At 32.6% G+C, this 22,630-nt stretch overlaps 1 protein-coding gene across 11 annotated transcripts; it reads right to left on the bottom strand.

Moving 5' to 3' along the window:
* Positions 1–25: 25 nt before the first annotated feature.
* On the bottom strand, positions 26–22,607 carry LOC149730906 (receptor tyrosine-protein kinase erbB-2-like). Of its 11 annotated transcripts, none has more exons than XM_089885256.1 (34): positions 21,891–22,607; positions 21,533–21,640; positions 20,822–20,982; positions 20,080–20,305; positions 19,178–19,312; positions 19,032–19,121; positions 18,512–18,645; positions 18,034–18,169; positions 17,869–17,976; positions 16,933–17,068; positions 15,944–15,967; positions 14,897–15,022; positions 14,500–14,618; positions 13,264–13,380; positions 12,793–12,909; positions 12,186–12,387; positions 11,585–11,674; positions 11,403–11,513; positions 10,849–10,933; positions 10,362–10,474; positions 9,583–9,721; positions 8,758–8,925; positions 8,236–8,322; positions 7,547–7,738; positions 6,836–6,991; positions 6,015–6,137; positions 5,357–5,456; positions 5,109–5,206; positions 4,558–4,710; positions 3,721–3,777; positions 2,946–3,174; positions 2,131–2,211; positions 1,618–1,713; positions 26–1,090 (listed from the first exon to the last, which is right to left on the bottom strand). In XM_089885256.1, exons 1-34 carry the CDS (start codon positions 21,964–21,966, stop codon positions 708–710), a joined length of 4,476 nt encoding a protein of 1,491 aa, XP_089741382.1. In that variant the 5' UTR covers positions 21,967–22,607; the 3' UTR covers positions 26–707. The 11 variants fall into 11 exon arrangements, with proteins under 11 accessions (XP_089741382.1, XP_089741381.1, XP_089741378.1 ...); XM_089885255.1 differs by having other exon boundaries at positions 1,618–1,716; positions 21,891–22,606; XM_089885252.1 differs by having other exon boundaries at positions 26–1,198; positions 21,891–22,606.
* Between the last annotated feature and the right edge of the window lie 23 nt (positions 22,608–22,630).

Raw genomic sequence — 22,630 nt, 5'->3', positions numbered from 1 at the left:
AATTGAAAATCTGACCACAACAAAGAAATATCGTGCTGTTTTATTTGCGCTGTGACACACAGCAAGTAATGCATGGCTGGACTGAAATAAACAAACATATAATAATATGTACACCATACTTTCAGTATTACAATATACACCTGTAAAAAAAAACTGCATTTACATTTTTAGGTAAGTTGAGTGAAAACTTACCTTTAAATTATCCAATTTGTCTTGGCATATTTCAAAATCATGCTCACTGTACTATACATGTTAAAAAAGTAAACGTGTATATATGGCAGCTTGGAAACTTGTACTATTGATAACTTTGTACCATAAATATCTCCAAAGAAAATGTGTTTGTTGTTAAGTGCCATGATAGAATGAGAAGTTTTGTAGGAAAAATCACAATAAGAAGTAACAGTGGCGTTTGACTTGGCACGAAACATTTGGAATTCGAATCAAGTAACTTCTGATTGCTGATGGCACAACATTTATCCAACGTGAAAAAGATAAAGGAATAAAACTAAGCCTTGGGATAATTAGTAAAACCACAAGCATATATACAACATATGTGAAGACATAGCGGGTGATGCTTATACTTCTATCAGAAAATAAGAATTAACACTGACTTAATTAAAACCCATATCACTGCTGATGCCGTTCTTTCATTTTGATCACGAAATGACATTCAAAAAACATGATCTAATAAAAATAATTTAAAATCACTACGTTTGTGGGTGGCCACTACTACCAGGGTTAAGGAACATATACTCGGGATTATTAAGCGAAGTTTCATTAAGTTTCTGCGAATCTGGAGACGAATCTCGATTCTGTTGCGGCCGGTACCGAACCTCAGCGTCTTTTTGTAAGAATATTTGTTCGCTGTCATCAACAGAGGATTGTGATTGGTTAGATCGTCGTTGCCCACGATTTGCAGTGTTGCCGCGCGAAAGTAACGACTGAACGTCCTCCCCTATCCCACTGTCAGTTGCCATATATTCTTCGTTCGAAAACCACATTGGGTTCCTCGCCTCACTATCAGTGTTCACATAGTCATGATGTTCTTGCGGACTTCCACAGATAGGGGCGTACCCATTGTCCAGTTGACCTGGGTAAGGACGGGATTCGGGTAATGAATCACCCTCAACATACGTTTCATTACATAACAAAGGTGATGGCTGGGGTTCTGAAGGGACATGTGAGGGATCAAAGTAATCTGAAAGTATTGAACATGCAGTTGCAACAAAAGAATAAAAAATGCAGAATCAATACATACGTGATCATAGCTTAAAAAACAATCATTAATAAAGTAAATAAAAATAAAATATAACTTTGTTTTTATAAGAAATAAATATTACTAAGAATAAAACATAACTTTATTTTGATAGGAAATAAATATTACTAAAAATAAGAATAAAACATACTTTTTTCAAAGGAATAAATATTTCTAGGAACAAAATAGTAATCAATTTTATTGAAATATATATTTCATTCAATATAAAAAAAAAATAATCAAAGTTTATAGATGTTTGAATTTGGTATTTAATCAAAACTAAATAAAATAAATAAAAAAAGTATAAAGATAGATTTCATGTTTTTATCACCATTAACAAAAAATAAAGCAAATATAGAAACCTGGTTGTTTTTTCAGTGGTGTTGGAAGCAAATAGTTATTTTCATCAACTTCTCCTGGGTTAGGTTTGTATAAAGTGGTGGGAGATTGCATTCCATCTACTGAGGAAATAAAGGAAATGCAAGGTTACATTATATTCTACTGATCTTGTCAAAAGACATAACTTTAAATTACAAATCAACTACAGCAGTTCTTGGACTTAAAAATTGCTTTAATAGTTACAGGTTGCAGGTTCAAGGCTCATTGCTGCTACCATTATGAGAATATCTTTGGGCAAGACACATAATGGCAATTGCTCCAATCCTTTGGACAATCAATTAGTGACTGCTGGGTCAGGCCATTGTACATTAAATGTCTTGCCCAAGGACACATATGCGATCACCGATCAGTATTAATATCTCAGTCCAGCATTGAACCAAGTACCCTTTGGTTACTATGCAAGCGCCTAAACCACTAAGCCACAGCGCCATTCTACAATCCAGTTAACATTTATATATAATGTAACAATTTCATACACAGTGGTCGTTTTGTTGTTGGATCTTCAGTGTATCTTTGTGTTTCTTCGGAATCTTTTCTGTTCGTTGCTTGCTGTTCAACTGTTAATGATGAAATAATGCTGTGTGATGTCATATTACTAGGAGCTGATAAGATAGGGCAGACAAGACATTGATAGGCACCATTCAAGGGGTGGCAGGTGGGCAGGGTTACTCAGGTTAGGTAGATTTATCTCCTGGATTTAAAACTTATGGCACCAATGTCAAAAAATTGATAAGCCTTATATCTACGATACATATGAGGTCTACACAGTAAAATATTACTTGATGACAGACAGGTGCAGCCTTTTTACACTAATATGCCCAAAGTTATTTAACATATTGTTCCTGTTTGCGGCCGCTTTGAAGATGGTTTTGTGTTATTCAGAATGTAACCCTCGCGTAGAAGTAACATTAATTGTTGTTTCACATCTATTTCATACACCTCATGTTTGCTTACAAGTTACCACATATAAAAATTTAATGTTTTCTTTCCTTGTTTTTTTATGTGACAATTTAGACAACCCATAAGTGAGAGATGGGTTGGAGCAACTTGCCCAAGGACACATATTCTGACAATTGTAGCAGCGGTGTCCCAAACCACCTCTACTGGGCCAGGTGTAATATAAAAAAAAAATTAATCAGAGTTAAAATAGAAGAATGTAACTGAATCATATTTCATCATTTATTTAAAACGACTGTACGTTTTGAAATTCAATAACGTTTTGCGGCTTTTTTGTTAAATATTTATTCAGTTTTGCAGATTTCTGCTCAATGAGACAAAGACGACAACTTACCAGATGCTGGATGCGGTGAAACTGTTTTCACGGAGTTGACGACTTCAGAGAAAACATCGTCCGGATCCGCTTGTGGGGTGACGGGAGGCTCAGCTCGCATCCCAGCAGTTGAGGAGGATGTTGAACTTTCGGGGAACGAGGATGGAGTGTTCCTCGAGAAGAGCCGAGCATCCCGGGCTCCCTGATCCAGATGTTGGGGAGGATCGTGAGCGATGTTTGCATATTTTGGCTGCGGGGAACAAATAATTTTTGTCTAAAAATATTCAAAAAAATTTTTGGCTGAATTTTTTTACTGAAAAAAATTTAAAAATTTTGGGGTCTGGGAAAAAAAGGAACAAATATGAGAAAGTTGGGAATAGTTGATTAGTGAGGAAAAATGATCAGGTTTTAAAGTTGACATCAAGCATTTTTTAGTTGACAACAACCTGTTTTTTTACGATTAATTAACTTATAAAAACTTGAGTACAAAGGCATTTGTTTTAACATAAACTTAATAAATGCAACATGTATTAAAGACAATTTTGGAGGGTATTTGGCCAACTCAAGTACTGCAACGGGCCTGCTAAGCGACCTTAACGATATTGAACAAAATGGTAAAATTTTGCAAAAATTTTAACTCAAAACTATCTTTTTTCTTGAATGCTCAGAATAAATCATATATGAATTGCATATTGGATCAAATTAATATTATTTAGTTAAATATGTTTTAGTTTGCATGCAGAAGGTGCAGTAGTTAGTTTGCATGCAGAAGGTGCGGTTTGTATGAAATACTTACACTAGACACTGAATCATTATGATTGGCAGATGACATCGGTGTGTAAACATTCACCTGCTGATCAAATCATAAAAAGAAAATGAAATGAAACGCATGCAAACTCAGTATGTTGGATGGGTTGGGTGATAGGCTTTTTTGCTTTTGCCTAAATCCATAGCTATAGGATTATATAGAATAGGATGCTGCATGACTTGCATGGTAAAAGTAGTGGTGGGAAAATGCAATGGAGACATCTCAATGATTGAACAGATTGTATAATTTCCTTTGTAGAGGAAGGATGGTAACATGAGATGTGTAGACAGGGAAAGTGTTATGTATCACGCTTGTCACTGCGTGTTTTGAGGTGGAATCAATTATTAGAAATAGGCATGCACGATTTTACAATTATTTAAACAAAACCAATGAGTTTAGTCACAACTTTGGCAGTTGTGTGTGTATATGAATATTACAATATGTAAATATGTTTATGAACAATAAAATAACTACCACAACATAACAGTAACAACAAACTACTACCACAACATAACATAAACTCAAACATCTCTAACAAATCTTGCAAGCCAAAATAAATGAGAAAAATGTTAAACTGAAAAAGTATTTAAATCCAAATACAAAGATTTAGTGAAGGTCGAAATATATGAATTAAAAAACCAATGCATTTGCAAAGGAATATTTTAATTAAATGCAGAAGTAGAGATATAAATAATTTTGCACTAAAATAAGTTATGGATTTTAAACTGCTGGTTACTAAAAAAAAAAGAAATGAAAGTTTAAACACTAAAAAAACTAAAAAAACGTGTTTTTTTCTTTTGAATGTGAAATTGAATGATAACTTACTAAATTATCGGGATGATTAAGATTAAGAAGATATTCATCCGGTTCATCAGCAATGAGGTCTTCCTCAGCTGTCTTCTCATCCTCCATCAATTGTCGGAAGAATGAAGCATCATCCACTGATGTTGGACTCATAATGTTGTCTGTGTCATCATGCTGGAGGGGGGGGAAGGAGGGTCATTCATTGATTATAATATGTTTGTTTAAAAAACTTTTTTTTTTTGTGTACGCGATTATAGTGGGGAGGATTTAAAAAAAAGCGAAATGAAAAGACAGAATGTAGCATCAAAACAACAGTTGTTAAAACACGCATACAGTTAAAAACATATTTACATTTAATTGGAAAAAAAGTGTTTGTTTGATGTTTTACTTTTGTGCTTTATTATATGTTGTAATTTAAGTTGTTTTAATTTGGTGATAAGCAAATTAATGCAATTAATTACCAGCAGACAAAAAAAGTGTAACACAGTAGTTATACATAAACAACCCTGAGTCAGAAAATATAGGTTTATATATAAAAATAAAATATCATAATTCACAAAATTGGGATTTACCTTTATTACAACGAATCTGCTGGGGTCGGCGGCCATTTTGCTAAATTCATCAACAAGATTTGAAAACGATGGTCGACATAATCTGTCCACCATCCAACCTGTATATAACATAATGTAACTATATTTATAATGTAACAATGATCATCATGACGTTTAATGAGCCAAATCCCGGCTTAAACCCTAGAACCTATGGCGTGCCACGCCGCAGTTTAACACCCACATAGAATAACAATATAAGTGATATTTACATTTAACGAGAACCATGTAGATATCAATTGTAGAAGTTGCAGGTTGGGGTAATCTGTCACCACGTTCTAACAACGATAAAACATCAACAGCTCGTACACCCTGCGTTGATAATGTGGTGTAAATTATAATCATTTTACATAATCAATATTGGGGCAAAATTTTTACCATAGGTCTTTAATTTCATACACCTTGTGTCAGCTTAAGAATTAAAATGTATAGTAGGGTGGGGCAAGAAAGGACACTTTTAGCACACAATACCCAAATATCCTGACTGTGATTTAAGCAATTAACAACGTTTTATGGGAGTCTGCTTTTATAATTCTTTGAGTGGATCTGCTTTTATAATTCTTTGAGTGTTCTTTGTTTAGTACCAGATGGGACTAGAAAATAGAATGAAAATGTGTCCCATCTTACCGCACCCTACTAAATGCAGTTTTCTTGGTGATTGTTTTATGTATGGCTGGTTACATTGTACACCCTTGCATATGTCAATAAAATGCATATTCTATACATTGCTATTTTCTATTAAAAAAATCAAAACCAATAATTTCTAGGAAATGAATTTCACAGTATTGCGGAAAACTCATGTTTATCAATATTAGAAACATTGCAGAAAATTTTGCAAAAAGTATTTAGTATTTATAAATAATAAGTTACCTCGTAAGGTCTGGCTCCAAACGTCAATAACTCCCAACACGTAACACCAAACGCCCAAACATCGGAGAGATGTGAAAACTCACGTTCAGTAATGCATTCAATGGCCAACCATTTAATTGGAAGCTGAAAATAATTAAATGGCTTTATTGTTAGGTTGTATTCTACACAAGCTAGGAACTTGGGCAGGGGTAAAAGGGTGTATTTTATTATTTAAAAAAATATGTTTCGTGAATTATTGCATTAAAACTGCAGTTACAATGACCATTTCTTTGTTTTTGGAGGTTTAGTCATTTCTCAATACGTTAAAGTACGTCCATCAAGTTCTAAAGAGGCATGTTTTAGGCAAAAAAGGGGTGCTATGCAAAAAGTGTTATACTTTTTACCCATTTGTCTTGATAAGATAAATATATGCCCCCCCCCAAAAAAAATTCAAAATTGTAGGGCCCTGAATATTTGTTTTAGTTTTTACTCGACTTTTGTTGCAACTTATTTGAAAACATTGGCTGGATCTGTGGCGCCAGTGATTTAGAAATTAATTACATTTTTTTTACCAAAAAGTTGTTTTTTATAGATATAATTCAAAAACAAAGTACTATGCAACATATTTAAAAAAATTTGAAACAGCACATCAGGAATTTGCCACCATAGATGGCAAACTTTATTTAATGCAAGCATGGATAGTTAGACATACTTTTCTTAAAAACAAATATAACTTTGTGGGTGTGTTTTACTTTTACAAGAGCAAAAAACTCTGGGTTACCCCTTTGACACCTGTGACCTCAAAAGTTCAAGAACCAAAAGTTCAAGAACCATACACCTACCTTACCACCCTCTGCGTGGTAGATCTCCTCTTTTGTGTCAAGCATTTTCGCTAATCCGAAGTCTGTTATTTTGACATGGTTTGGTGTTTTTACGAGCACGTTACGAGCTGCGAGGTCACGATGTACGAGATGTTTTTCTTCAAGATATTTCATTCCCTAAATAAATTTTTCATTATTCCAACGCTATAAAAAAAGTTTGAGAAACACTGGTAGTATCTATTATGAATTATATGTTTGGTAAATAGTATTTTATATCAGGTCCCCACAATTGAGATACAACAGTCATAATAGATTGAGGTATACATAAATAACCCCGAATAAGAAAACATAGCTTTATATAACATTCCAGCAAGAAATATTTTATTATTTTAGCGTTTTAAAACCTTAAATATACACAGGAATTTAATAACAAGTTTTCATTTATAGGAAATATCATTTTTTCGACTCCCAGGTTATATACAGTCATAACACTTTTTGTAAAACAGCGTGGTTTGTGCCGTGACGTAATAACATGTCTGGTGAGTATTAAACTATTCAATGCACGGAATACAAGTTACAATGTTACATATGTTATATCTTGCTAAATATCAACATGAAATTGCAATTTAAAAAAATTCTTCCTAAAAATACTAAATATACCAAAAAAATGTTTTAACAAAATATTTTATTTTTTTTTTTTTACAATTTTTTTTATTTTATTTGGTCTCTTACCTTAGCTATTTGGACACACCACGATAATATTTGTCTTGAGCGAATACTGTCTCGTGTGGTTGGGTTTCTTACATATTCCAATAAACTTCCAAGAGGCATAAGTTGGGTGATTAAAGCTACTTGCTCAGTCATTGAAATACCAAGCAGACGAACCAGGTACGGACATTCAACGGAAGCCATCATGTAAGCCTCCTATAACACAAGACAACAACTCCAATTAATCGGCATCGATACTACGAACAAAATGCCCATATTTTACCATACAAATTTGTACACAGGCAGTGTAAACAATAAGATTTTTGGTATAATGGGTCAATTCTAAAGTAAGTCTCAGTCCCATAACATGCCACATAGAGAATCTCACTTCAGTATACATCAACTATAATACATGCATAAAGATATACTATACATAGATATTGTATTTATTAAAATAACAATATTTATGCAAACTATGTATCTATTATGTGGGTGAGATCCCAAAGTGTGGCACGCCATGTGTCCTAGGATTTAGGCCAGGATTGGCCCATTACCCAACACTCAGGGTGCTACCACATGGGCCTCACCAGTTTTGTGCAAATTATGAAATATAACAAAGGAAATTTTCTTTCATCTGGAGAAAAAGAATTAAGCTAGGATGCCACGAGTCAGTTGTTGTATTACATAATAATATGAATTATGACATCACTTACATCCATTATCTCATTGTTTGCAGATTGAAGCAAATCTTCTGATGTTTTCAAAGTTTTAACAGCAACTGCTATCTTTACCTTTTCACCCTGTAATGTTATATATTTTAAAATTAATAAAAAACATTAGACATTTTTCGTATGGTAAAAATAAATGTAAGGTTTATAGTAATTTTTTTAGCTATGCATTGAGTCGTTGTCTTTTTAGTGCAGTAAATTAAACAAAAAAAAACATAATAAAAATGTAACAGCTACCACTAATAAGCAGTTTTAAAACTGAACTCTGCATTCTAGCAACAGTAGCAAATAAATCAGATTTGTAATATAAACAATAATATAAATATTACAACATTTTATACAAAATTAGTCCATTAGCACAGCGAAAGTTTAAAATGTTTAGTTACATTTCAGAATATGGACAGACATAGTGACCTAAACAATAAACCTATTCAGAAAAACACATATAGCCTACTTTTAGAATTAATAATATTATTACATACATTCAATATGGCATAGCTAACATACTTGTATATTTAATGGAGTCCAAATAGCTTTCTGCACTGTTCCAAATGCACCAGAACCCAACATCTTTCGAAACTCAAGTTCGCTTTCTTTAACAATTCTAAGTTGAGCTACGTTAGGTGCGGCACCACTTGGGGTGAGAGGAACGGCTTCAGGCTCAAGTGGGATGCGCTGTGCGTGGATATTAACATGTACTGTTAGTGGATATTACCCTGTACCATTGGTTTTAATAAAATATAAAGTAGAATGGGGGAAGACGGGACACCTTTAGCACATTATTTCCAAGTATCATGAACAAGTTTTAAACAATTACCATCGGTCTGACGTTTGAGGATATGGTTTCATAATTCTTTGAATGTTCTTTGTTTACTACTAAATACTAAGTTGAATGAGAAAATAGAATGAAAAGGTGTCCCATCTTTCCGCAGCCCACTATATCAGTTGTTTTGTGGCAAGCAAAAATAGCAATGTATAAAAATGACATCATTTTTATTATAATAAACACTCTTCTGCTAAAACTCGACAAAATCTTCCAAAAATTATAGATCTACTCTATTGTAACTCTTTTTGTGTTTTTCTGGTAGCTTATTTTCTACTTAAATTTAAGTGTTGTGAATATTTCCAATTAATAATCTTATGACATAAAAACGGATGTATATTTTATTGAAATCAACATTTTGTCAGCTTTCATCAGGTAAGTAAACATATTGTGCACAAACTTAAAATAGTCATAACACATTTCTAAATTAATCATATTTTTGTGGAAATATGGAATAAACTGTGCCTATTAAACCCCTAAATGCCCACCAACGCACACAAGTTGCTTACCTCGCCAACCATAGTTTCACCAATAGTTTGTCTCATTCGTTTGATGGTTTTTCGATGTTTATAGAAAACCCAACTAATTACGATAAATATAAATATGAAGACCATAACTCCAATGATGATGTAAACTGTGATGTCGGGTCTGTATGACAAATGTATTTATTACATACTTACATAGTACTGTAGGGTAAGATGAGATACTGTTAGCACCTAAAAACAGTTTTCCAGACCAGGATATTAACAAGAAACAACTTTCTTATAGAGAGTCATACACAGAACTCTACTATTTCGTTATAAAAACAATGAAGGAATCATATACTACTAAATTAGAAGAGAACAAAAATAAAATTGAATATTGCCAATAACCATCATCAGCAGTTTCTTATACAAACAAAATATAAGCAATTTTCAGTCAGTTAAATAAACATTGTTTATGATTTCAGTCATATACTTATGCATAGTAATATTAGATTGAATTACTGTTAAAACATAATAAAAGTTATACACCTGGTAAACTTATGTGGTAGACTATTAGTTAAAAAAGAAAATACCAGTGACATTATATTCTATAGGGGTGACGTCATTTAGCAGTTCACATTGAGTGACTGGGGATTTAGGCAACAGTTGGTCCATTACTGTACAATGTACATAATGACCACGGATTATTAGTTTGGTATAATGGCAGTTACTGAAAGAAACATCTTTTTGTGTTTAAAACCCAATGCCAGTAGTTTGAGAGGTAATAGCTACCTTTACTTTATTGTTTAGATAATAATACTTACTTTGGTAGGTAGTAACATTGCAATCTGCCTGTATTGTTAAACGAAGTACATCCATGTGCACAAGTTTCTCTCAATTGGTCATTCAAGCAAAAAGGACATTTAGCTCCACGGTGCTGGGAGATATAATTGATAAATTTAACTTGTTATGTGGGAATCATAGTGGGTTCTAAAGAGGGCAAACTTTTCGCTTAAATTAACGTGAGTGTTCACACAAAGTGTACATGTGCAATCATCCATGCTACTTGAGGTTATTATTCTCAGATAAAGAAAGGAGCTTGTCAATCAGATATATTGTGATATAATACAATGGATCATGATAGTGGCATTGTGGAAATGCAGAGTGGAACACAATTGCTGCAGAACTTGTAAAATATAAGATCGTAACAAAATACCAACAGACACAAAACCTACTTGATTAACACAACACACTTTTTTCAAATAAAAAAAGCTAAATAAATTATTACTAGCAAGAAATGTTAATACTTACAGTGTATACGGATGTTTTTTCATCCATAGATACATGACATGATGAACAACCACCTTCTCCATATATATCTAATGGTCCAGTACATCTATATATATATATATATTAATATGGTATTTAATCATTTTATTATACATGTACATAGTGATGGTGTGTAACTATTTTTTTATGTAATAATTAAACATAAATGGCTGGTTTGTCTGCTAGGTGTAGCGATCACGCTTATTTTCTTTCAATTAAAATAAATATGTTTTTAAATGTAAATGTGTTCTAACAACTGTTGTTTTGTGGCTATATCCTGTCTTTTTGTTCAAAATATTTAATCTTGGCTACCGTAATCGTAGAGACAAATAAAGATAATAATTAATATTATATGTTATAAAATATAGTAATGGGCAACTCTGGGCTAAATCCTCTGTTACCTAGCTTGCCTTGCAGTAAGGCCTCATCCAAATGAAATAAAATACAACTATTACTCATATGAAACACTTCAATGGATCTATACCACATTGAGATTTCAGTTCTCTAAATTATATATAAAAAAAACAACAACATACCCGCCAACACAGTTGGGACTACATGCTGAACAAGTTTTGTTCAATCCAATATAATAGTTTAGTGGACAAGATGGCACACATTGAGAATTGAGCTTGAAGTTTTGGCAACCACTGTTAAGTACAACATTCAGAAAATTTTTTATACAGTTCAAATTATATTGCATACTATACATAGTACATACCTTGTGCAGTTATATGAAGTTGGTCCATTACAAGTGCTTAAGCATTCACTATCACAAGGAAGACATCGCATATCACTTGAGGCATACACCCTGGGAATATAAATGATATGTAAACACACTGGTAATACCTAAAACATTAAGTGGTAATTGGTCTATCCAGGCATAAATCCTAAGACCCATGGCAGGCCGCCCCACGAGACCTCACCCACAGAGAATAGATTACGTAACACACAAATTTTTGTCCGGAGCCATGGCTCAGTGGTTCAGACGCCTGCATCGAAACCAAAGTGTTCCCGGTTCGATGCTCGGCACAGTACTAAAACTGATCGGCGTATGGGTCCTTGTCAAGACAATATCAAATAAAAATTATACACAAAGTTCAAAAACGTGGTAACTCGTAACCACACGAGGATAAAAAATGGTGCCAATATCACGCGTCTGACTACGATGCGGTGTCGCGGCACCGCTCGCAAGAAGGACTTAAATGGGCTTTCCGAGTGTTAGGGTAATGGGCCAAATCCGGCCTAAATCCCAGGTCCTTGGCAAGGACTTCACCCATAAAGAATAAAAAAACAAAAAAAAAAACACATAAATAATATACCCTTTTTCTTGGTTACATTGCTCCACACATGTTGTTGTGTTATAACCAGGAACAGCCAACCCTGTTGTTTGGTCCGTCACCCATGCAGGGGTGAGTTGTCCGTTAGCATCCGTATAATCAGTGTAATATTGACACCGAACACAATTTGTTGCATCTCTGCCCCAACATCCTTGGCTTTGATCGCACATGGTGTGACAAGGTACTGTGCGACAAAGTATGTTTTATTGACGGGTTATGTTCACATAATAAGGTGGGGAAGTAGGGACACCTTTAGCACATAATATCCAAATACCTTTATCGTATTTTAAACAATCAACAATGGTCTATGATAGTCGTCAGAATACGGTTTTATATTTCTTTGAATGTTCTTTGTTTACTGCCAAAAGTAACGGGAAAATAGAATGAAAAGGTGTCCCATCTTCCCCTACCCTACTACATATAAAAATGAACAAATATTTGCATTACAGGCACATAAATTTGAAACTAAATTAAATGAGAAACAATACAAAAGTAAAGCATGCTCAAATGCAGGACTTATTACACATATGTTGGTCTACAAACAACTACACACTGTAGTATACACATACACCCTCATTTAATTGGTTACCTTCCTTTTGATTACGCAGAATCATTGTATTTTGATTTCCAGAGTCACTGAATATATTTTCCCATGTTATTGTATCAGTGTGACCCAATCTTGGATTCCTAACCACCAATACACCCCCTGATAACAACAACAACATGCAAAATAAATAAACAACTGAAAATTTGATATAGGATGTAAAGTAATATAAATAATACAACATATGATTCGTTGGTGCAGCGGACATATACAAAATCAAATAGTTTTTGTTTGTATGTGTTGCTTGTTGTTTGTAGCAAACATGGTATGTGTGGTTTATGTATGTCTGTCAGTGTGTAATTTGCAACTGTAAAATGACATTGTATATTCATGTGGCTTTGAAATGGCTTACGGTCATGTCAGCGGGTAAAGTGGGGTTATAACTTATCACAGACAACCAATAAATGGCATGCATGGAAAGTAACGAACAGAAATAATGTTCCTTTCGCATCTCACCACAAGAACTTGGTGGTTTATTGTTGGCTACATAGTTATGGCCCTGGTTGAAAAGCCCCGGCCAATTTATAGTGTTAGTAAAACACAGCTTCACCTCATTGCTTAAAAATACTCCTCCTGTATAGTTATAGTTAAAGAGTTAATTAATAAAAAAAGAACCTGCAACCCACAATGTTATTTGTGGGTTCAACCAATTTTTGTTAGAAAAGAAAATACAGAAACCGGTTACGAAAACACAGTGTAAGTTTTTTAAACATAGATATTAATTGTTACAAATTATACTGTTACAAAACATTGTTATTTTTCTAGGTTGTTTATATTAGAGATTTATTAAAACACAGCTTTTACAAACCAAATTACATCAAACTGAACGTTATTACCAATTATTACTAATGTTAATAAATTATCTTTGTTATAACAAACAAATTATAATTCATAAGTATTACACATCTACATAGTATGAAATCAAAAGTTAAAATTTTAGGAATAAAATAAAATTGCCAAGTGTGTGAGATAAACGTATGTTGTTGTTATGACTTTTAACTTACAACAACTTAATTCTCGATTAAATCGGATGGCATCCACCCGAGTGACATCTCCTTGCGTCGTATGTTTAATACGAAACCAGTCAATAGACATAACAAAGCAGAGATGGCTATTTCTTACAATGGCAACTGCACCTAATGTGTTGTTCCATTACAAATTACATAAAAGAAAGAAGTTATGCTAATACAGCCTTTACAAAACATTTATAGACGCAAAGGCAGGTATACACAATATGCATGCATACCCTCCAAAACATGGTGTTAAAAGGCAGAAAACAGTAGAAAACATAGTAACAGGAAAAAACAGTGAACCAGCTAAATGATATGTTTATATTAACAAAATTAATTGCAAAGACTTTATGTTTGCTTTAAAACCTAAAGGACTTGACTTATACTTGACTCAAGTCCAATACACAGCATAAGATGCATTTATATGGCAGTAGTAAAAGAACTTTAAAGTAGCAGCTGAGTAAGTGGGTTATAAACTGTCAGTGTCAAATGAGTTCCAACTATATGGTAATCCAAAACAGTTAGTTATAATAGGGTTAAGTTGTATAATACCATAGTCTAAAATATTATATTGTACTATATTGAGAATGTAGAAAGTTACTGGAATAAAATATGATAAATATATATTTATTGTAAATTAATATATATATATGTATATATAAAGTTTATTCTTAATACGTACCATCATAAATGTTTTCCAATGAGTTCAAGCACAGCTCCCTTAAGCTTTTATCATTTGTATAAACATACAAACTGTACAACTCAGATTTTAATTCTTTGCCACGAATCTTTTTTAGATTTCTGTAAAAAACGAAAGTGTCAATTATATTCATATAACATATGTTTTATTGCCGATATTCCACATTTATAGCAGCGAATTGTTTGGTTTAAGCAAACATGGGTCTATGTCAGATTTATGTACATTAAAGATCTTAACCTTACACTGTAGAATGTACATACCACTACGATATTATAGCTAACGTACAGATGTTTTCAGTAAAGCATTTCCTTTTGCATAAACATATAAACTATTATATCATAGTATATTGTTGGTCTTCTCTCTATACTCCCGCGCTTACTTAAATAAACACAAGTCGTGCATTCGCCATTCATCAAATGCCAAGTAACCGGTTATTTCTTTGACGTTTTCAAACACGGACAACATTTCCAGGTTGTTCAGTTTGCCGATGCTGCAATACGAGTCCCTGCGTGTTAAAAATCAACTTTTACAAATGTAAAGCAAATCAATGCTAGTTGAATTACAGTAAAATAAAACAAGTGTGTTGAATGATGGAATAGGATAAACTGAAACAGAAATGCAGAAAATCAATAATTTCTTGAGAGAAATCGAACATGGCCACGCATAAGTTCTTTTTCTCCAAGCAAAGACTTAAAATAAATGGCTGAAACATAAAATGCTGCGATACAAATCAATGTTTTTAATGTTGCCACAGTTTATAACAAAAGGCTGAAACATAAAAGTCCTGCGATTATCTATAGCAAGTTAAATAAAATCCATAAAAATTTCCATTTCCAATTGCAACAAATTTTGTTACAACAGAATGACATTACATATAGCAGGGTTGGAGAAGATGAGATACCTTCTCATTCTATTTCTCGTTCCACTTGGTAGTAAACAAAGAACATTCGAAGAATTTGGAAACCGTATCCTCACGACTCCCATAGACCATTGTTAATTGTTTAAAAGGTGATCAGGATATTTGGATATTATGTTATAAAGGTATCCTATCTTACCCCACAGTACTATATATTTCATATTAAAATCTTGACACGTGTATGTAACAAGCCTTAGCTTGCGAGATATATGGGAAGTGAAAGTTTCCATATTGAAGCGACATACTGTGTGAGGCACCAACAACTTCCTGAGTTGTTTGTCGCTGAAACTTTCGAGTAAGACTCAATTTCCAGCAAGCTGAAAATGTCTCACACCATGCTCACTTTGCTACACATCTGCATAACTGCACGAACTAAAACGCAAGAACAGAAAATCGGGCAAAACAAAAGTTTCCGCTGCCATTTTTTAAGCAGCAACTGTTTAACGTCAAAGCGAAACAATTGAGCAAATAAATAAGTTTGTTGCGTGATAATTGCTCATTGTGACATACCCACAACAGGTCTTTTCGATTTTTCTGTAACAAGTTCTCAATAATATTTCAACTTTTAGTCCTTTACATGATTTTTAAAAGCTTTAGAATGTAATGTTCAGAAAATAATATACGTTATTTTTAAATCGTTTTTTTAAGAAACACTTTGTTATAAGCTTGCTAAAACATGTATTGATAGCATAGTTACATACATATATCCAGGTTAAGTGTAGTTAATAGCTTTGCCCTTCAAAATGGTGCTATAATTAAAAGCATTGGTGGCAAGGTTGTTGTTAACCTCTTTACTGGGTACTAACACCACATTACCACCACACAGGAAATAAATGCAGGTACAATATCCTTCTATAGAATATATCTTTACAAATACAACCAAAGGAATTGTGAGTAATTGGAAAACCGAATGGTTTCTAAAAACCGTAAGGAAATTCCTTTTTGCGAGTGACATATAAAATCGATTTAAAATCTGCCTAATGCATACGGAAATTAAAAGGTTTATTATTATTAATATTATTTTATTCAGCCATAATTCTATTGTCAAATACCAGATGTTTATTTGTAGTTTAATGGATGATTGGTTCTTAAACGAAATAAAGACTGTTAAGATAAAATTAAACAATTAGACTTGACACACCTAAAATAGTAACACTTCCGTGCCAACTTAGAGCAACATAGAGTATCTCGCAGTCATAAATATTTTAAAATCAAATCTAAATAAAGAATACATTTGAAAGAAAATCTTATAAATAACTGTGAACCTTATACTAAAGGAAACCTGTCATATACATTTACAACTGTAAAGTTTAAATAGAAGATGCATTAAACAAAATCAGAACCAAATTAAAAACAAATTATTTGTTTTACCTAATATATATCTTTAAACTTGTAGTTGTACTCAAAAGGAACACATTTGACATAATACAGGCATTCACACAAGCCATCACTATGATAATAAAATTACCAGGCAGATATTTTTTAGACATTGAACATACCCATTAAATGTTGAGGCTTGAAAACTTAGGGAACCTTCAATAATTGTGCAATTCTTATTGAAATATTTGATATTTTCTGAATTGATTTCTTTATCGTCCTTCAGGGGTCCATGACCAACACCAAGGCCATAACATACTGTAGTGTAAACATTGTGAAAAATATTTTTATGGTTTAGGTTGTAGTTAGTATAAATGTAGTGACTTATTCATAGGCGCCCAACATGGATATGCAATATAGGCATGCTTGATCTAGTATATGGAAATAGTTAGGGTCCACTCCACATAAAAAGAAGTAAATTGGTGTTACACTGATAGTATATCAATTAAACTGGTAATAACAGGGAAATGGTAAAAAAGCACATTGAATTCTAAAATATATGTGTTGCCAGAGGACTTATTCATTAGGGTATCATGGCAGCCCCCCCCCCCCCCCCCAAAAAAAAAACTAACTAACCCTTTTTATATTAAAACAATTGCTTGTCAAATTTGTTTTAAAACGTTTTTTTGTATTATCAATTTATTAGTTTTATTTAAAGGCTGATTGCATCAATGTACACGGTAGCACCACTTTAGGTAACTTTATACCAGATACAGAATCTGTACATTAACAAATACATATACGTTTTACAAGTTTGTATTTGGAAGCAATAACTCATAACCTGGCTGACCTGACATTTAAATCATATGACCTGTGACCTGCGTAATAACTTGGCATGGGAGTGAATTGATTTGCAAACTCAATTATAACACTCTGCTGTTATTATTGCCACTCTTGAGGTATGTTTTAAGACTAATTTTCTGGTATATATATATATATATATATTAAAAATGTCATGTGTGTGAACAAACTCTCACTACTCGACAGAAAAATCAATGTTTTTTAATAAAACACAGTTTTGTGCTAGAAAAAAATTTTTTTTTTTAAAGTTAACTTACCATGTTCACATTTTCCATTTTCACAAGGCTCGCAAATGTTGCTGTTATAATCAAAAGTCCCTTCAGGACAATAGGTGCGGCAGAAGGATGTAGTTTGAGGGACATTGACTGAAAAAACAACCATTTAAACCACAGTCACATACAACTTCACATACAATAACTTACATGGGCACTTTGGTACACAGTATCGAGCGAACTGATAAGTTTTTGGTGTTTTAGTTATTGTGGATGTGGGGTTCATTTGTGTGCCTTGTGGACAAGCTTCAACACATGTACCGTTGTTATTCATATCTTTGCAAGCCTAAAATGTTCAATACATTAGCAACTAAAGTTAACATTTTATTCATTTTTTTAGAAAGGGGTTAAAATTTGCACAAAATTCTATTTTGTATATGTGAACTAGTGATGTTATTAAAGTAAACTTACGGTTAAGAAATACACGGGGGCATAAATAAATGCAACCTATTTATAAGCGCATGACAGGGCAATTACAGAAGTCATACCACAGGTGTCCTATTTCATACACCCCTGTTTTTTTTCTTATTAAATAAAACAGTACACTCAAATATCAGCAAAATCTAAGCTTGCACACAACAACATCACAAGTGAACAAGTATATTTTAAGCTATCAGGAGTGACTTACATGGCACCACTTATCCTTGTTACCAGTTGCTGGCATGTTATCATAACATCCCCCAGCACACTTCCCATTACAACAAGCTCCTCCAGCATTACACCTGTCATTCCCACACTGGCGACGACATTTTGATTTCGTAACTGTAGAAAAGTTTTACATAAGATTTAAGTTCTAGTTTTCCACTCAACATATTAATGGTTCTAGTAAAAACTAATTTTTCGAAACTTGACTTTTCAGAGCCTACACACAAAATGAACCAAATATTTATTTCCTGATAATCAAGTTTTATTGATAGCAAAAAGTGATTAATTCCCCATAAACAATTTGCCCCATTATAAAAAGTAAATGTTTTTAAAAAAAATCTGTTATTGTGAGTACGAATTCCTTCTCACCTTCCTAGAACTTAGCCTAAGAGAAAAATTAATTGCATATATTAAAGAAATTGCCCATATACCCCCGTAAAGAAATTTTTCTCAATGGAAATTCATTAAAACTGCCTGTATAGAATGAAGTAGTTATGACGTACTTAGCTGACACAGATCTGAGGAGTTTCCCCAACACCGATTCACAGGCGTGCTGCCAGAATCATCTCTGCAGACACTTGGACATGGGTCACCTTATTAATGATAAAATATTAATATCCGATGTCATTAATGCTTCCTATTCACTTACAGTATCTATCTCTAACTGGATCATTTGTAATTTCGACGGTTTGACTTCCGTCATTAAAAATTTCATCTCTCCATTTTATTGACTCCAGGTTGCAAATTCTTGATTTTGTGAAAAAGACATTCCCAGCAGATATTTCTGTTTTTTTAAACAATTTTTTTGAATAGGGAAAAAAATAAAAAAAATATATGAACCACAATAACCAGTTCTTATAATGCTGGTACCGGTAGAGTAACACGGTCAATTTTAGAATGTTAAGGTATTTTTAATATGATTTTACATTTACAATCATGCCTATAGTGTACAGTCTAAGCTATTTTTGTAAAGAATAGGCTACAAGAAAAAGTAACTTAGCATATGTATATAATTATATACAGGCCATACACATATAAAATTTGAAAAATTAGGAACAAGACTAGAGTAGACTACCATTTGTCCATTTAGATATTCAATGTTAAATAATTTAGATAATCAGTATAAAACGCTTTCTGAAATCATGCTGACATTAATGTAGCATAGCTAAAATTAGGTTTGATGAACCTTAATTGCTAAATGGCTGGTTTAGTGTTTTGTTTTGAAAGAAAACATTCGAACATGTCATAATAAACTTGGGTGTCACGTTTTAAAGGCACAGCTAGTGACACCTTGTACAGGAATAAACGTAAGATTAATATCTTATATTATGTGTATACCCTTAAGCGGTGGAAAGGATAACTTCACTGACTTTATTCCAATGACACATTTAAAAAACTCGGTATAGGATGAATGGCTTATTGTTAATACATATATATTTTACAGCCTATCAAGGTCAAGCCAATACAGCTTATAATATAACTTAACTGACTTCAGTGCAAGAGCAAATTTAAAACACTTCGGAAATTATACTATTTCACATATATAGTGACCTGTCAGTTTTGGCATCCACAATTCTCTCAGGTAATTTTGATCACCAGTTATTCGGTTTGCATATACTGAATAACCTGGTTGATCTCTTGCCAATGTTAAGTTTGTTCTACAGTCAACACCAATATAATATTGTGTGAGTCCTCTTATTAGACGTAGAGATGAGAGGTTGATAGAATCCATTATTGTGCGGTATATCAACAGGTAGCCTGTCACTTGCTCAATATGCTGTAAAAGTAATAAATATATACCTAATATACATATTACACACCAACACAATTATAAATAAATAGATAACAGTACAATAGTCTTGACAATTATTGACAATGGTTCTTAAAATGTAGGCACAGGGGAAGTCATGGGTTATAACCATGAGAACATATTTAGTTTACCACAGAACTATTTAAATAGATTATTACTTACAGTATAATGGCACTTGAATTTTATTAAATAAATAAAGATCAAAAGTTGTGTCATAGATCAAAAGTTAGGTAACCAGTAGTTTAGGAATACTAAATTTTAAAACGGCATGTAGATTTATTTAAAGTATTTTATTTAATTAATAATGCATATCTTTTTGCCACAACTATATAAACATAAACATTTTACAAAAAGGGCAAAACATAATTGAATCTCAAAATTTAAAGTCTGGAGCATTTGAACTAAATGACGTCAACTAACATTTTTCTATTTTAAACTCTGAGTAACTTTTCGTTCAAAAATTGTATAATAAAAATAGATTACCTTTGTAAATTCTATAGTAGTGATATTTCCAAATGGAAATAAACCAGTCAGCTCTAAATTTCCATTTACCAAGGTACAGTTAGTATACAGTTTTTCCAAGTTACCGTATTGGATTTCACGACTTCCTGACGAAGTCAGTTCGGAATTTGTTCCTTTGCAAGCTAAAAAAAAACAAAAAAGGTGAGAATTCTCGAAACAAAATTCTTTCTCTACGCATTATAATAGAATTAGTCACGCTGAAACATCTGCATGGAATATAACAAGAAATTTAACAAGTTACGACCTCAATTACAAAACCCTTATCACAGCAGAACTCCTCATATTTTCCATGAAAACAAGGCACATACTAGGAAAACAAAGGGATGAACAATGCAATGCTTTGCGGAAAACAAATACATGACACTTGTATGGATTGTCAGAGTTCTATTTCATGGAAACTATTGAATGTAATTACAACTAAAGAATTTTTGCTGAAACCCTTTTTAATTGGTTTTAACAAACCTATGCAAATTAGGCTATTTAACTAGGTTGCAGACAAGGTAAAAAATATAAGTTTTTGCACCATTTTTTTGTTTTTTTTTATATAATTATCAAATTTTCTCAATGATTTTTAAATGAATGAATGAATGAATGAATGTAATGTTTATTAAGAACTCTGTATAACAAATGCATGGGTTCAGACTTGCAGTGTAATACAAAAGAGATACTTACTGCATACAACTTTAGCACAGCATTTTTCCTTCCCAGGATAAGGCAACACAAGTTTAGTTTTAGGAGGTTGGCATATCACTTGTTCTGGACAAACCACGTTATCACATTCTGCGGAAAAAAATAAAAAGCTTTAGTTAAAGTGAAAACCACCATAAAAGCATGACAGATAAAACAATATATAATATACATATATATATATTAACCATTGTTTTATTGAAGAAGTGTTTTATTTATAGCAAATGTAATGTGATATACAAGGTATTGTTTTAAACAATGAATGTTTAACGTCAATACAAAATCCTAACAAATAACAGTTACAATAAAGACTTCATAATATAAAAAAACTGAATACACTCACCACTGGTGGATTCTGTTGTTTGTATGTTGAGACAAAGGACAACAAGCAAAACAACTATTGGATAGCAATGCCTCATGACAGGTTTGGATTAAACTTGACTATTTGTAACACATAGGCTCACTCCGCTTTAAGCAATTACTTAAATACCATCTTGTAGAAAAAGTTTCTGACAAATTAATCAAATTGAAAGTAAAAAATAATGATTCATCCAAAACACATCCTACATAAAACATATCCTTAAACATCAGATTACTGATTTATAATCTGACCACGTCGATATGAAGTTATAAATATGAACTAAACCTGTTGGTAACATGGTCTATGTAAACAACATTACACTCCAATCTATGTTATAACATGGAGTAATCATTCATTATCAAATCTTATCTATTTTTGATTCACGTTTATTTGATTAGCATTTTAAAATCTATTTAAGACAAACAATGTTTTTACAATATGAATCATAAAGCTTGTACCGAAGATAGTCAATTTTAACCAAATTAAACTTTGAATCTTATGAAAAAAGACACGTAATTTAGTGGTATTCGAGAAATTATTACGAAACTTTATTTAGCGGTTAATTTTAATTAATGTTTCAAAATTACAGAACGACAAAACTTTACAACTAAGCGTCTATCGTAAGTACTGTAAAGTTTTAATTTGATTACGATACACGCAGCAACTCACTAACCACAACTACCGCCTGTCAATGTCTGCACCTTTACCGCTGTTTCCTAGAA

This window comes from Ciona robusta, chromosome 9, assembly GCF_009617815.1.
Source record: "Ciona robusta chromosome 9, ASM961781v2".
Classification (NCBI taxonomy): Eukaryota; Metazoa; Chordata; class Ascidiacea; order Phlebobranchia; family Cionidae; genus Ciona; species Ciona robusta.
Note: the sequence above shows the minus strand (reverse complement) of the source record. Positions and strands in the feature narration are given on the sequence as shown.